At 43.7% G+C, this 13,860-nt stretch overlaps 2 protein-coding genes across 3 annotated transcripts; both read right to left on the reverse strand.

Annotated features, from left to right (window-relative positions):
• Positions 1 to 774: 774 nt before the first annotated feature.
• On the reverse strand, positions 775 to 5,171 carry thap12a (THAP domain containing 12a). Its single transcript, XM_066650348.1, has 5 exons — positions 4,953 to 5,171; positions 3,763 to 3,883; positions 3,510 to 3,590; positions 3,233 to 3,272; positions 775 to 3,011 (listed from the first exon to the last, which is right to left on the reverse strand). Exons 1-5 carry the CDS (start codon positions 5,039 to 5,041, stop codon positions 1,138 to 1,140), a joined length of 2,205 nt encoding a protein of 734 aa, XP_066506445.1. The 5' UTR covers positions 5,042 to 5,171; the 3' UTR covers positions 775 to 1,137.
• A 1,671-nt stretch (positions 5,172 to 6,842) lies between these two features.
• si:ch211-266i6.3 (cytoskeleton-associated protein 2) lies at positions 6,843 to 11,108 on the reverse strand. 2 transcript variants are annotated; one of them, XM_066650349.1, is made up of 7 exons: positions 10,983 to 11,108; positions 10,589 to 10,662; positions 9,101 to 9,966; positions 8,677 to 9,010; positions 8,503 to 8,560; positions 7,994 to 8,288; positions 6,843 to 7,838 (listed from the first exon to the last, which is right to left on the reverse strand). In XM_066650349.1, the coding sequence occupies exons 1-7, from the start codon at positions 11,086 to 11,088 to the stop codon at positions 7,538 to 7,540; spliced, it is 2,034 nt and encodes a 677-aa protein (XP_066506446.1). In that variant the 5' UTR covers positions 11,089 to 11,108; the 3' UTR covers positions 6,843 to 7,537. The 2 variants fall into 2 exon arrangements, with proteins under 2 accessions (XP_066506446.1, XP_066506447.1); XM_066650350.1 differs by having other exon boundaries at positions 8,452 to 8,560; positions 10,983 to 11,046.
• Positions 11,109 to 13,860: the final 2,752 nt, after the last annotated feature.

Consider the following 13,860-nt stretch of genomic DNA (forward strand, 5'->3'; position numbering starts at 1 on the left):
ACACATGTTGGTAGGTGGATTGGCGACTCGAAAGTGTCCGTAGGAGTGAATGTATGAGTATGTGTGTTGCCCTGTGAAGGCCTTGCGCCCAATGATTCCAGGTAGGCTCTGGACACACTGCGACCCTGAACTGGATAAGCAGTTACAGATAATGAATGAATGAATAATTATAAATTAATATGTCTCTCAGCCAGATCATTTAATCCCCAATTTCAGAACTGATATATTACATATAATATTATAATTTTTTACACATGGGAGCCGTGGTTGTGCAGCAGGTAGGTATCGCAGTCACACAGCTCCAGGGTCCTGGAGGTTGTGGGTTTGAATCCTGCTCCAGAGTGAGTGTGTTCTCCCTGTGTCCGCATAGGTTTCCTCCGACAGTCCAAATAACATGTCGGTAGGTGGACTGGTGACTCAGGGTGTGTCGCCCTGTAAAGGACCAGTGCCCCCTCCAGGGTGTGTTCCCGCCTTGTGCCCAGTGATTCTGTGTAGGCTCTGGACCCACCGCCACCCTGAACCGGATAAGGGTTACAGGCAATGAATGAATGAATTTTCCCATGTGATCAATATAAAAGAAAACACTTTACCCTTACTTCCATGTTTTGGTTGAGAGCTAGTAACGGCTCATATTTCATTCATCCCCTCATTGAAAACACCTACAGGAGGGGTTTCTGATAAAGTGGCCAGTCAATTTCAGTTTTTATGATACTTCCAGTTTTTTCAATGAGCTGTGAAAATAAAAATGTAAATAAATCACAAGACAACACTGAATTTATCTAACGTAAATAACTATTTATTTTTAATTTCATGGAGGAGGAGAAACAGGAATGGCGTCTGAAGTGAAAGAATTATTTTCAGTTAAACCAAAGAAAAAGTATTTATTTAAACAAGTGGGGCATGGAAACACAGAAAAGTAGAACAGACAAAAGTCTAACGTTTGGCCAAACAACACTATTCACAGTTTCAGACATGATTCGGTTGGTTATTACTCCACTTGCATCTTATACACTCATAAACCACTCATGTGTTTCACAAATAGCAAGACAGACTGAGGAACAAGGCTTAGGAGTTGTGTTTCATTATAAACATGAAAATGTTTGTATCTGAGCTGCAAAACCAGTGAGGCTCCCGGAATCAAGCCGGAGTCTCCGTCTGGTCTTTGTCAGGATAAAGTTTCAGGTAAGTGTCGACCATTGAGTCCAAGTTATGCCCAAGTCCACAGTTAATGTTAAACATGGCCAAGCTTTTGTTTCTGTGTTTTGGAGGAGTGTCCTGGAGGTACGCCATCAGCCGTCTCCTCGAGGGGCTCCACCGATCATCGGCGAGAGAAAGGACCGGGAGGCAGCTCAGGATTTTAAGAAGGACGCAAACGTTGGGGAAAAATTTGACGTCAGAAAGCTGGAGGGTTTCGTAGATGGTGGCTGGAAGAACCACGTTCTTTGTGCCGTGTTTCCACTTGATCTTCCAGCAGTTGAGCTCCGTGGGTAACGTGTCCGGATTGGGAAGATCGTCCTTGTAGATGTCCGCGCTGGTTTCTTCTGTGTTGAATTTCATCTGACCCATTATGGCAGGCACCAGAGAGAGAGACTGAAGAGCCTTGAGGTGATTCTCGGAGAAGAAGTCACTCAGTTCCTTTATGACATGGCTCACTACCGGAAAAGTGAGATGGAGTTTATAGTAGGCCTCAGGCTGGATCTCCTCTCCGATGTCCGACCGCTGCTTTCGGAAGAAAAGCCTGGGAATTTTGACAGGAATTTCTAAAGCTGCGGCCAAGTTAACGGCCTCCTCAAACCAGAACTCGTGGTAGACCTCGATGTTCTCCAGAACTTCGTTCACAGAGTGCAGGACAGCCATCAGACTGCTGGCAGCGGAGAAGACCTCGCTGGTTTGTCCTTGGAGGTTCTTACCAAACGCTCGGGAAAAGGAGAGCGTGTTCTTCAGGATGACCAAAGCCATCACAAACTCGAAATCTGACAGAGCTTCGGAAATGACAAAAGCATTGTGCGCTAACTCATCGCTCCACTTGAATTCTTCATTGTCGTGGACGCTGTCCATGCAGAGGAGCAGAGACTCGAGGAGGTCCACTGCCAGCTCGAAAGCGTCGTGCTGCTCGGTCCAGTTGGTGTGACACACCTCTTTTAGAGCGGCTGCCTTTTCCTCGTTTCCTTGGTAGTAGATAGAGATGGCGTTCTCCAGCTGATTCTGCAGCAAAGGAGATTTGCTGAAGAAGGCGTCGATCTTCTTCAGAGTCGACATGACGAGCTGAACGCTGGTGAAGTTCATGCTGTTGGCGAGACAGATATTTAAGGAATGTGCAGAGTTTGGCGTGAGCACCGCTAAAGGAAACTGCTCGCTGAGTCTAACAGCCACGGCTTTAACTTTAAAAGCGTAGACGCCAGCACAGAAATACGACTGTCCTCTGCAGTGCTCCATACCGAGGCCATATCTCTCTGAGATTTCTGACGAAAGGCTTTGAGCGATGGATTCTACGTCTCCCTCGAAGCGAATGAAACCCAAAAACTCCTCTCGCAAGCTGCTGACCTGATCTACGAAGCGAATGAACAGCGGAAGGTGGTTCTCTCCATTGATTTCAATGAGGTTGTCCATAATCAATGAGAAAAAGCAAGCTTCCTTCATCTCCACCAGTAAATCTTCGAGAAGGCACTTCTCACTCACTTCCAGCATCTGCTGCAGCTGAGCGGATGAGCAGTACTCGAAGTTAACCGCCGAGTCCTCAAACTTTCTCCTCAGAACCTCGTCTCCAGCACTAATGCGGTACTCCAGCAGCGACTGGAAGTTACTCGCCGTGAAGCTTTTGCTCTTCGGGTCTTTTTCAGAATGACCGTGAAGGGGGATGTTCTGCCTCCCCATCATCACCAAAATGTCAAACAGAGACCTGAGATATTCCTTGTGCTCCTTCTCCTCGTCCGTCACCTGGGGGCCGCCATCGCTCTCTTGGCCGTTTGCGCTTTCTGGTGCTTCTTTACTAACCTCCTGTGTCTCTTCCACTGGACATGAGAGGAGAAAAAGACAGGCTGTTACTATGCAGTAACAAAAACAGCGCTGCTTCTAAGAATCTGCAGCTACCGCCTTAATAACCCCTCAGAATTAACTGGAGAATGAACAACCATTTCACATTCACACAGACTTTAAACCTAAAAGATGTTCTTGAGGTGTGTGTCTGTCTTATTTATAAAAATGGCTGTTTCAAAAGTAAAGTCAAACTGACCTTTTTGCACTTTTGCCCTGGTTCCTTCATCTCCTGTTGACTGAGAAAAGGAAATCAAAGCTTACAGCAGCAAAAAAGAACATCAATTACATATGACATTAATCACTTAAAATATAACAAATAACAAAAGAATACGCTACTCGTTTACGAATGCATGATTTAATTGAAAACAAACACTCTTCAGGGGATAACAAAAAGATCTGCACTTGGTGTTTTAATCTGACTTTAAAAAGGTAAAACACGAGCCCAGGATCTGAAAATCAGTAAAGACTCCAACCTCATTTTTCGGCCGTTTCTGAGTGGGATGGTCAAAGATGGTCGGGATGGCCGTATCTTTGAGAACTGTCCTGAAGGGGCTCTGAGAAATAAAACACTTGTTAAAGAAATATTTGAGCTTGTACTATCTTTAAAAAGAGTTGGTAACCAAACCGAACCAAAGCAAATAAAGGACACACAAACACAGACAAAGAAAAAAAAAACAATCGCACCTCTTTATATTGTAAAACACAATAAAAAAAACCCAAACTTACCGTTTTTAAAATCAGATCTGGCTCAAAGTGTCTGGCACACAGCCTGTGGTATTTGTTCAGATGTTCTGGTGTTTTATCCTTCAGATCTGACCGACAACAGTTTTCTACCCACTTTTTGCATCTGTAAAAAACAAACAAACTATAATATCTGCAGCTCCTGAATGACCCACTGTGTTTTTCAACCGCAGACACAGTGTCGTTTAAAAGACACCCGCTCTTCAGTAAAGACACTGTAGCCTTGTAAATATGTGCATGTTTTTTTAGGGTCCTTAGTGAAGGCACTTTGAAACGGCTCACTCTAAACACACTCTCAGAAACACAGATTCAGACAGAGAGGGTTTCATACCTCACAAAGCTAAAGAGCCAATCCAGTCAACTCAGGGGAGTGGTAAGTGGAGATAGAGGCGGAGTCTATTTGCATATTAATAGATCTGCATGTGCTGAATGAAGGCACTGAAGTGTACAGTCACAGCTCGTACACTTTTAAAATTTTAAGGAAGTTTTATTCTTAAATGCTATTTCTGCTTTTCTAAACAGAAAGAAGTCCTGACACACACAGTATCTGTCATGACAAATAACAGTGGTTACAGGTGTGGAGATACAAAGTAAAATACCCCCTTCTATGATTAAAGGTGAAACACAGACGCCTTTACAATAATACTGTAATAAAACTGTAATAATTTATAAGCGTTGAAAGATTCAACTAAATTTGGGTTCTTTTTCAAAATGCTCCACCTTAAAAAGTGCGGCAGTCACCCGAGTGTAACGGCTTCAGATTTAAGGTGGGACGGAATACAGAGTCTACTACTACAACATTTAAAAGTTAGGTTTTGTAATTTCCACATAAAGTGGTGTAACGTCAGGAGAAGCGAGGATAGCCTTTTCAAAAAAAATAAACAACTAACTAACTGTCTATTTAACATTGAGCTTTTTTCTGGAATGTTCCGTTTCACCTTAAATGCAGCAGATTCACGTTAATACCGCTTCAGAAAACAAAAGCTACACACTACGATTTAAGGTGGAACGGAAAATTGGTGCGGAGCAAATCAAAGAGAAAAATGTGGAAATATAGGAGTGAGGAACTGGTAAAAACCCGCCTCACGTTCGTTATTAACAGTGTTTAATGTATAAATATGAAGTGATGTGTAGTTTAAAAATTCCGGGTGTTTTGTGTGTGTTGATATACTCGCCTCTCGGGGTCGCGCGGGAACCTGAAGAACGCCAGGACGGAGTGCGAGCTCATGCGCATGCAGTGGAGCGCCGCGCAAAAATTCGGCATTTTTACACCGATTTATATTTACTTTAATAAACTACAGCATTAATGATTCTGATCCGTATATAATAAAGTTTCTAAGCGGTTGTTTTGGTGTTTTACCCGCTCTCTGCTGCTTGGTGCGGCCTGGAGGAGTCAGCGCTTGTGATGAAGTATCGATTCTCAGAGTCGATTCTTAGAACGTCCAAAAGTCTTAAACCCTTGGAGTCGACTCATTACAAGTTTACGAGTGTTTGCGTCTACACACTTTGATATTTAACAATTCTATTGTAATGAAACAGGTCTAAAATTGTGTTTATTGTGTTTAAAGCGGTTTAGCTTTCTGTTTGTTTCTGGAGATGAAACTTTGTTGAAATAGCGTCCAAGAGTCGATTCTGTCGGTGTGGCAGCAGGAATGGAGTCGACTCTAGAGCCCGAGTCGTGGATCAATAGTCAGCAAGCGGACCAGGCCCCACAATGCTTTGCGCGCTGTCTAGAAACTGGACCAATCAGTTTGGGGAATGAATCTGGCGCCAAAAGAGTGCTATCATATTAGCAAAACAGCAGTGTTGATATTAAAGCCTTTATCTTTAAACACATTAAGAAATGTTATTAATTTTTTTTAATAGTCTGCTTAGATAGACTCTCTCTATAAACTGTGTAAACAGTCTTTATAGTTGATAGATTTAGCCACTTTCAGTGGTTAAGTAGTAAATACGCCTTCACTCCGTTCGTGCTTGGCTGAAGATCTGGCCACTGTACACAACATGTACCAAAAACCTAATTCACCATTAAATAACAACTAAAAACATTTTAAGTAATAACAAATCTGACCCTAATATTTGGGTCATTATTTTTATCTACAGAAATACATAATATTCAAATGTATATTTACCATTTTCTCCAGGGGACGAGGTAAAAGTCAGCAGTATGTCACATCTTGTAAACTCCTGCATTAGAATCCCAAGCTCCCAGTGGTAAATACAACTTGGTCCACTGTTCAGACATAATATACCAGTTGGGAAACCACCCAAATATAACGTAATGCTAATGTTCAAGTGATGTTGGAGACTGGGTAATACCTTTCTTTCCACAAAATTGCATCTGAACAGGGGACAATTTCATACTTACCACTAGTAAACTCAGGATTCTAGATGATGCACGAGTTTAGATGTGACGTATAGTGCTACCGTTTACTTTTGAAATGGCAAATATGCATTTGAATCTCATTTTTTCTGTAGATAAAAGTCAAATATTCATTCATTCATTGTCTGTAACCCTTATCCAGTTCAGGGTCACGGTGGGTCCAGAGCCTACCTGGAATCATTGGGCGCAAGGCAGGAATACACCCTGGAGGGGGCGCCAGTCCTTCACAGACATACACTCACACCTACAGACACTTTTGAGTCACCAATCGACCTACCAACGTGTGTTTTTGGACTCCTCACAGACAGTCACCCGGAGCGGGAATCGAACCCACAACCTCCAGGCCCCTGGAGCTGTGTGACTGCGACACCATGCCGCCCACTAAAGTCAAATATCAGATTTGTTATTACTCAAAAATCATTTTTGGGGACATGTAAACAGTGGTTAGATCTTCAGCCAAGTACCTGAACAGTGAAGCTGTATTTACTTAACCCTCCGCTACATACAATCTAAAGATGAACAACTGAAAGCAGCAGTACTCCCACCTTTTTCCCTCTGCCAGAGTATGTCTCCTCTTCTGATTGGCTGCACCTCATTCTAATGCAATACAGACTAAACACTATTTATAGCTTCAGTGTGAATGGCAAAGACAAAAAAAAACAATGAGCGACTGAACAGTCAATGAGGACATAGCCTCCCATTTATTGACAGGGACATATTGCATTACAATGAACTGCATGAATGAATGCATTAGTCTCAATTCTCAGAAAGAAATCTGAGTGTTGAATTTTACAGGACTGTGTCAATATTAAGGATTAGTCTTTACAAATAAGAACAGTAAACTACACACAGGAAAAGTAAAAGTATCTTTTTACTTCGTATATTCCCCTAAATATGGCTTTTAGCAACAATAACAGCTGTTAGTCTGTTCACCTTCAGATTATGACGAGCCAGCGGAAAGTGCACAATAAAATGATTACGATTTTCCAGGATCCTTTTGAACTCCTGCAGCATTAGTAACTGTAGTTGTGCTCTACATGATGGTACCTTAAGATGTACACAGCAAGTGAATAAATGTAATGTAGTAACATTGACCTGGCCAACAACACTTTGAACCGTTTGAATTAAACTGGTTCCTGAGCCTGCACACGCTAACGATACTTAAAATGAGGCGTGTAAATGTTTTGCTGTGGCTGTTAAAATGAAAGCAGCTTGCGTTTTTAGTTGTTAGAGGCTTTGTCCATTACCAGTAGTGTAAGATAAATAATTAAAGTTATACGTGTTCTCTTTGTTAATTGACCTCTGAAGAGTGGAGCCTAGTCAGTTGCATATTGATTTAATTAAAACATTCCTCTGTGTCTTTCGTGCGATCTCTGATTATTTCTTCTCTGCCGACAGTCTCTGCAGGTCTCCGGTTTGGTCGGGGAGCTGCTCGAGCAGAGCTGGGTTCTTTCTGTAGATGTAGGCACTGGAATCTGCATCTTCGAGCTGCAAGAGCTCAGCAAGTGAAGACACACAGGGATCACGATCGTTCAGCATCTCCGGGAGACGAGACGAGTTTCTCTGGATCCGCGAGGAGCGACGGACCGGAGTCAGAAACTTCAGATCTTTGATGGCACTCTTGCGGCGAGAGGTGCTGCATGGCGCTTGATCTTCACACTCAATCCTCTTCTTTACACTGGAGAGACAAATACACACAGCATTTATAGACTTCATATTATTACATTCTTTTATTATAAACACATTCTAAACAAAGTAAAAAAGATGCAGAGTCAGTTTAAGAGTCTTTGTCACACACTAACACCGACAACGTCAGGTTCTTCTTCTACTCACCTTTGTAGAAACGGAGTTGTTTTAACGCTGTACTTCACAACAGACGCTCCTTTAACCTCAGCTTCTGCAAAGTCCATCTTCTCATCAACATCATCCTCAAACAGCTTCTTCTCTTTCTGCTCCGGAACCTTCTCTGCAGGGTCTTCTTTAACCTCTTTTCTCTCTTCCGTAACACCATCCTCTTTCTTTAAATTCAGTTCTTCTTCTTCCAGGATCTCAAACTCTTTTTCTGTTGTGTCTTCCACTTTGACATTAAACAAGTTCTCAGCCTCATCACTTTCCTCTGATTCTGTGTCTGATTTAAAGGAGACAGGAAAAGCACATGGCATTTTTCAGACTAAAACACTGACTGCAGAGTTCTGTCCTGTTCCCTGATTAGTCCACAACACTGCTGAATAATCTGAGGTTGAATTAAAACAGAAAACTGAGAAACAACATGGAATCAAACAGAACCTAACCGTTTCCACAGCTGATGGACGTCTCAGTTAATGATTCTGACCTGGACCCACCGTTCTCACGTGAAGGTGTTTCCATTGCGTCCAGTTTATCGCACAGGTTCAGCACCAGCTGAAAGGGATTAAAAATATATACATTTTCAGCTAAAACTGTTTGTTGTTTGATATTTACACAGACACTTAATTCTGAATGTGTGACATCTTTAGAAACGTATCTGAAGTTTGTACCGATTCCATCCTGATCTCTGGATCCACAGGGAGGTCCATGTCTGAGTTGTCCAGAAGGTCTAGTGTCGTGTTCAGTATGTGGCTCGGGGAGCTGGAGAACACTGGTTTGTTCCGAGGAACCGTGTCCTGTTGGAGCTGAGTGCGTTTGATCTCTTCACTGCCGGGCCGGGTCGGTTCAGTCTGCGTTTGCGTCTCAGTCTCTGGGAGTTTACTAGGTTCCTCTGTGGCTTTGGGCTGTGGAGCTGGTTTATTTGCTTTAGGAGCTGTTTTCTCTGACATTGGAGGCCTTTTCAGGGTCTTCCCCTTTGATGCCAGCCATTCTGCCAGCTTTGCCCTAAAAATAAAACCAAACAAAGCCCATAAACATTTACACACTGCTTCACTGGATACATGCACTGTGATAAATCACAAACATAGCACTTACCTTCTCTCATCTGTGGTGTCCGTTTGTACTCGGTACTGGCTGATGGTGCTGGACGCCGGTCTTTGGATTTTCCGCTCAATAACAGGAGCTGCGGGTTTGGGTTTGGAGCTGCGTATGACGGGCTCCTTCTTTTTAATGAACGACGTGACTTTGCTGGACTCTGGACGAGCCGTAGACACGGCGGCCGGTCGTGCCGAGTGAGGGACCGTGGGTCGAGTAAAGGCTGGACCTTTGGGAGGGATTGTTCTTTGAGAGACGGACCTTTGGATTGGTTTCTCTGTCACGTTCAGCTGTGCATCTGATACAGACTTGGTTCTACTCGGGAAACTTGGCCCTGGTCTTGGTTTTGAGGAACCTGGCAAAGTGGTGACGCTCTTAGATTGGACTTTTGAAAGCGTACCCAACCCAGATTTAGGCTTAGGCTTAGGGACACTTGGCTTGGTGAATTTAGACGTTGTTGTAACCTCAGATGTCTTCTCTTCACTAAGAGAGGGCTTCCTAAAGCAGTCTATTTTGGATTTGACCACTCTGCCTTTGTAAGTACCAGGGACCGGTTTACTGAGCACCGTCGACGGAGGCTTTGGAGCCTCTGCCACAAGTTTCCTGTGTCGAACACTCTGCTCCGTGCGGAAAGCCTGGCTCAGGGTTTTCCGTGTGTTAGGATCAGACACGGTGGTAGTTTTTGTTACCGGTTTAACTTGTTCTTTAGCCTCAGACTTTTCTCCAACACTCACCTCCTTTTTCTCTTCCTTTCGGTCGTTTTTGCTCTGCAGTGGCGCAGCTTTGACTGGCCTCTGTTTTGAAATGACATTTTTGGGCTCTGGTCTCTTCTGAGTAGCCACTGGCTTAGTGTTCTCTTTATTGCTCTGAAACAGAATGATGACAGAGTAATAAAGGCATAAGTAGTGGTAAACAGGACCAAGAAATCACGTGATGTTTAAGAATATTTAAAAAAAGAAAACAAAAGAAAGCTCTGTAGATGTGACTCTGCATTTGTTGAACATGACAGCTATGTATTTTAACACCTTATTCATGATCCAGCGAGCTGCGTATATCTACGAATCCAAGACTCCATTTTGTGAGTATTTTCAGGACTTAAGAACCACTGTAAACATGTTTCATTACAATCTTTAAAAACATTTATACTGCTTTTGGCGACTGGTTCCTTATTTCCTTTTCCAAACAATCAGACCCTAAACCTGTCAACCGCACTCCACCCCACACTCGTATTTCTACAGTTACGGCTCACAGTCCCTCTGTGGCTCTGCGTGTGAAGAACTAGAGGACGCACAGTGCAGCAACCCTCTGACTACAGGGTGACCCAGAGGTGGGTGTGCAGCTGTAACAGAGCGGACCGTGAACGAGCAGCAGTTATGAAGACTACCTTCTTTATTTCTAGCTCTATGGTTTTTAGAATGTTGGCTCCTCATCTAATAGTTTACATCGTATTTACAGGTGCTTTATAAATGTAGAGGGGGGTAATCTTACCTTCTTCACTGCTGTGTCCATTGTGAGCACTCGCAGAAGCCCAGTCCACTCCCACAGACTTAAATGATCAGTTTCTAGTCGAAAAACAAGAATGTACCCCATTTAACCACAACACAGTTATGTTTTTACTAATTTCATTAACACGACTTCCACGTGGTCGCTATTAGGAGACTATTACAGCTGTTATCTGACTAAAACATATACATTTTCAACATGAAATAGGACTATAACCCGGTTAAAGGTGGTGTACGTCAGTGTTAGTGTTATTTCTGGAAGTTAACTGCTGATGAGTAGAGAGCCGTTACCTTCGTAAAAAAACAACAAATTTAAAAGTTTTTAGCTTTAAACGATGTTAAAAGGTTCTGCCGCTGTTTAAAACTTTTTTACAACTCACCCCCGCTGTAGTTTGTCCTTAAAACTCGAAAAAAACCTGGAAATATTAAGGTCTTAGGCGAAAACCACAGCTCCTTTCTCCACCGCCGTCTCTCTGCCGCTAACATTCAAACAGATTTGACTTTCGCGGCGCAGTTCTCTGTCCTGATTGGTCCCCGCCTGCTGTCAATCATCTTCTTCTGCCAATGATAAGAGCAGGAAGTAATCACGTGATAAAGTGGGCGGGCATTCTCGCCACCAACCGGATTTTAGGCGCTGTTCGATTTTAAACCAAAATAAAATTCCTCAGTGGTGATCGGCCATAACATTACAAACACCTCCTTGTTTCCACACCCACCGTCCACTCTCTCAGCTCCACTGACCACACAGGAGCGCTTTGCAGTTCTACGATTACAGACTGTAGTCCGTCTGTTGCTCTGCATACTTTGTTAGCCCCCTTTCACACCGTTCCTTAGAGGTCAGCGTCAGTGTCTCTGGAGCTGTACGAGTGGATCAGACACAGCAGTGCTGCTTGAGTTGTGCCCTGTGTCCACTCACTATCCACGGTTTTAAACACCTACTGTTTGGTTGAGAATGAGCCACCACCCAAATAAATCTTTTAAAAACGGCAGATGAAGAGAAATGGGTCTCTGCTGTAGTTACATACGAGTGAAAGAACATTGAGTCATTTATTAAAATATTATTGGAGGAAATGTTTCGTTTGTTTAGTACGAATTTACAGGAAAAAAAGAAGAGCATGTGGTAAAAAAAAGAGGCTGCATTTGGTATTTTGCGCCACTAGATGTCAGTACATAGCTACCATCCATTCATTCATTCGTTCATTTATATGTGAACTTCATGTTTGGCACAAGGCAGGAACACATCACAGGGCATCACACATTCACCCAGTCACTCACACACTGTGTCACAATGTCAGTCCACCTACCAATGTGTGTTTGGACTGTGAGAGGAAAGTGGAGCACACGGAGGAAACCCACACAGACACAGGGAGAACACACCACACTCCTCACAGACATTCACCCGGAGGAAACCCACACAGACACAGGGAGAAAACACCACACTCCTCACAGACAGTCACCCGGAGGAAACCCACGCAGACACAGGGAGAACACACCACACTCCTCACAGACAGTCACCCGGAGGAAACCCACGCAGACACAGGGAGAACACACCACACTCCTCACAGACAGTCACCCGGAGGAAACCCACGCAGACACAGGGAGAACACACCACACTCCTCACAGACAGTCACCCGGAGGAAACCCACGCAGACACAGGGAGAACACACCACACTCCTCACAGACAGTCACCCGGAGGAAACCCACGCAGACACAGGGAGAACACACCACACTCCTCACAGACAGTCACCCGGAGGAAACCCACGCAGACACAGGGAGAACACACCACAATCCTCACAGACAGTCACCCGGAGGAAACCCACGCAGACACAGAGAGAACACACCACACTCCTCACAGACAGTCACCCAAGGAGACAATATCACACAGGACCCCAGGTCAAGCTGTTATTAAAACTTGGTATTACTATAATGTTACACTGTACACTGCTATCCAGACATACACACACACACACACACACACAGAGAGAGAGAGAGAGAGAGAGAGAGAGAGAGGGAGAGGCTCCCAGTGCTAGAGTCCAGGACTTTTCCTCTTTAGTAGTGCAGCAGCTGTTGAGATTGACCTCGTATTTATTTGTGAAGGTGTAATGAATTCCTGTTTTTTCGCCTCATCGTCTCAGACAGAGTTACACCTCTGAGCGGAGGAAACTGCCTCATAATCCCTTTATTTCCCTGCTGGAACACCCCTTTGATATTTAGTCATAGCAGGTAATGGACACAGACGCTGTTATCAGCTTCGCTTTGTCCTTGTGTTCATATCAGCGCTATTAAATCAAGAAACCACTCCCCTCCGAAGCGGCCGAAAGAAACGAGTCCCATTTCAGCACCAAACGAACTCAGGGAGACGAGCTCTTCATCTGAAACATGTCCACGCTCTCACTACAGGGATCACACCCCCAGAACACAGCAGTAAATCATTGTAAATGTAGTGTATAGATCCAGTAATCCTCATTCTGTGAGTGTTGTGCTGCTGTTCGTACTATTTCTAGTTGTTCTTTGTTTGTTTTGAGTGGATTTATCCACTGTGTCTCATCCCTTTGTCTTTACTGATCAATGCAAATAATTTAGCGTTCAAGAAATTACGCTTAAAACATGTGAAATTAAAGCAAAGCACTGACAGAGTTAATTTAACACGGGGTGAGTTCAGTGCACTGTTCTGAAAACAGTCTCAGAGAAGTATCACACACACTGACTGGACTTGAGATGATTTTGCTCGACAAGATATGGATTATTTTTGAGGCTTGCTGTGTTCTCACCGGTTCCTCAGTAAGACTCACGTGGTTCTGATCAAACCCAGATGTGATCCCAGGGCAGTTTTCCATAAACAAGGGGGTTTTCCACATCAGGATCGGCTATGGGTCGCTGGATGGTGGGGGGATGTGGGAGATAAGTTTATTTTAACTGCACTGTGGCCAAAAATCATTTTACATTCACCACACCTTACACTTTTCTCCATGGGGGAGTGTGTAGAGTCAAGAAGAAAAAAAAAGACACTGGTTTCCATGGTTACACAATTGCCATTTCCATACACCATAGACGTTTCCATGGTTAAACTACAGCCTTCTGTTTCTATGGCTACACAAAAAACTGCTCCGGGCGTGTGTGCTCACTGCCCCCTAGTGTTCACCAGTGTGTGTGTGTGTAAATGTGTTTCACTGCACGGATTGGGTTAAATGTGGAGAACAAGTTCCTCTGTTTCCATGGTTACAGTACAGCCATTTCCATGGTTACACAAAAACTGTT

This window comes from Hoplias malabaricus, chromosome 18 (assembly GCF_029633855.1).
Source record: "Hoplias malabaricus isolate fHopMal1 chromosome 18, fHopMal1.hap1, whole genome shotgun sequence".
Classification (NCBI taxonomy): domain Eukaryota; kingdom Metazoa; phylum Chordata; class Actinopteri; order Characiformes; family Erythrinidae; genus Hoplias; species Hoplias malabaricus.

Excerpts from the sequence above, each read along its gene's own strand:
- thap12a (XM_066650348.1), bottom strand. The coding sequence starts at position 5,041 with ATGCCGAATTTTTGCGCGGCGCTCCACTGCATGCGCATGAGCTCGCAC. Across the intron at positions 3,884-4,952 it reads TTCCCGCGCGACCCCGAGAG|ATGCAAAAAGTGGGTAGAAA; the intron begins GCGAGTATATCA and ends TGTTTTTTACAG. Across the intron at positions 3,591-3,762 it reads CAGATCTGATTTTAAAAACG|AGCCCCTTCAGGACAGTTCT; the intron begins GTAAGTTTGGGT and ends TTTATTTCTCAG.
- si:ch211-266i6.3 (XM_066650349.1), bottom strand. The coding sequence starts at position 11,088 with ATGTTAGCGGCAGAGAGACGGCGGTGGAGAAAGGAGCTGTGGTTTTCG. Across the intron at positions 10,663-10,982 it reads AAGGACAAACTACAGCGGGG|AAACTGATCATTTAAGTCTG; the intron begins GTGAGTTGTAAA and ends TTTTTCGACTAG. Across the intron at positions 7,839-7,993 it reads ACAACTCCGTTTCTACAAAG|TGTAAAGAAGAGGATTGAGT; the intron begins GTGAGTAGAAGA and ends TTGTCTCTCCAG.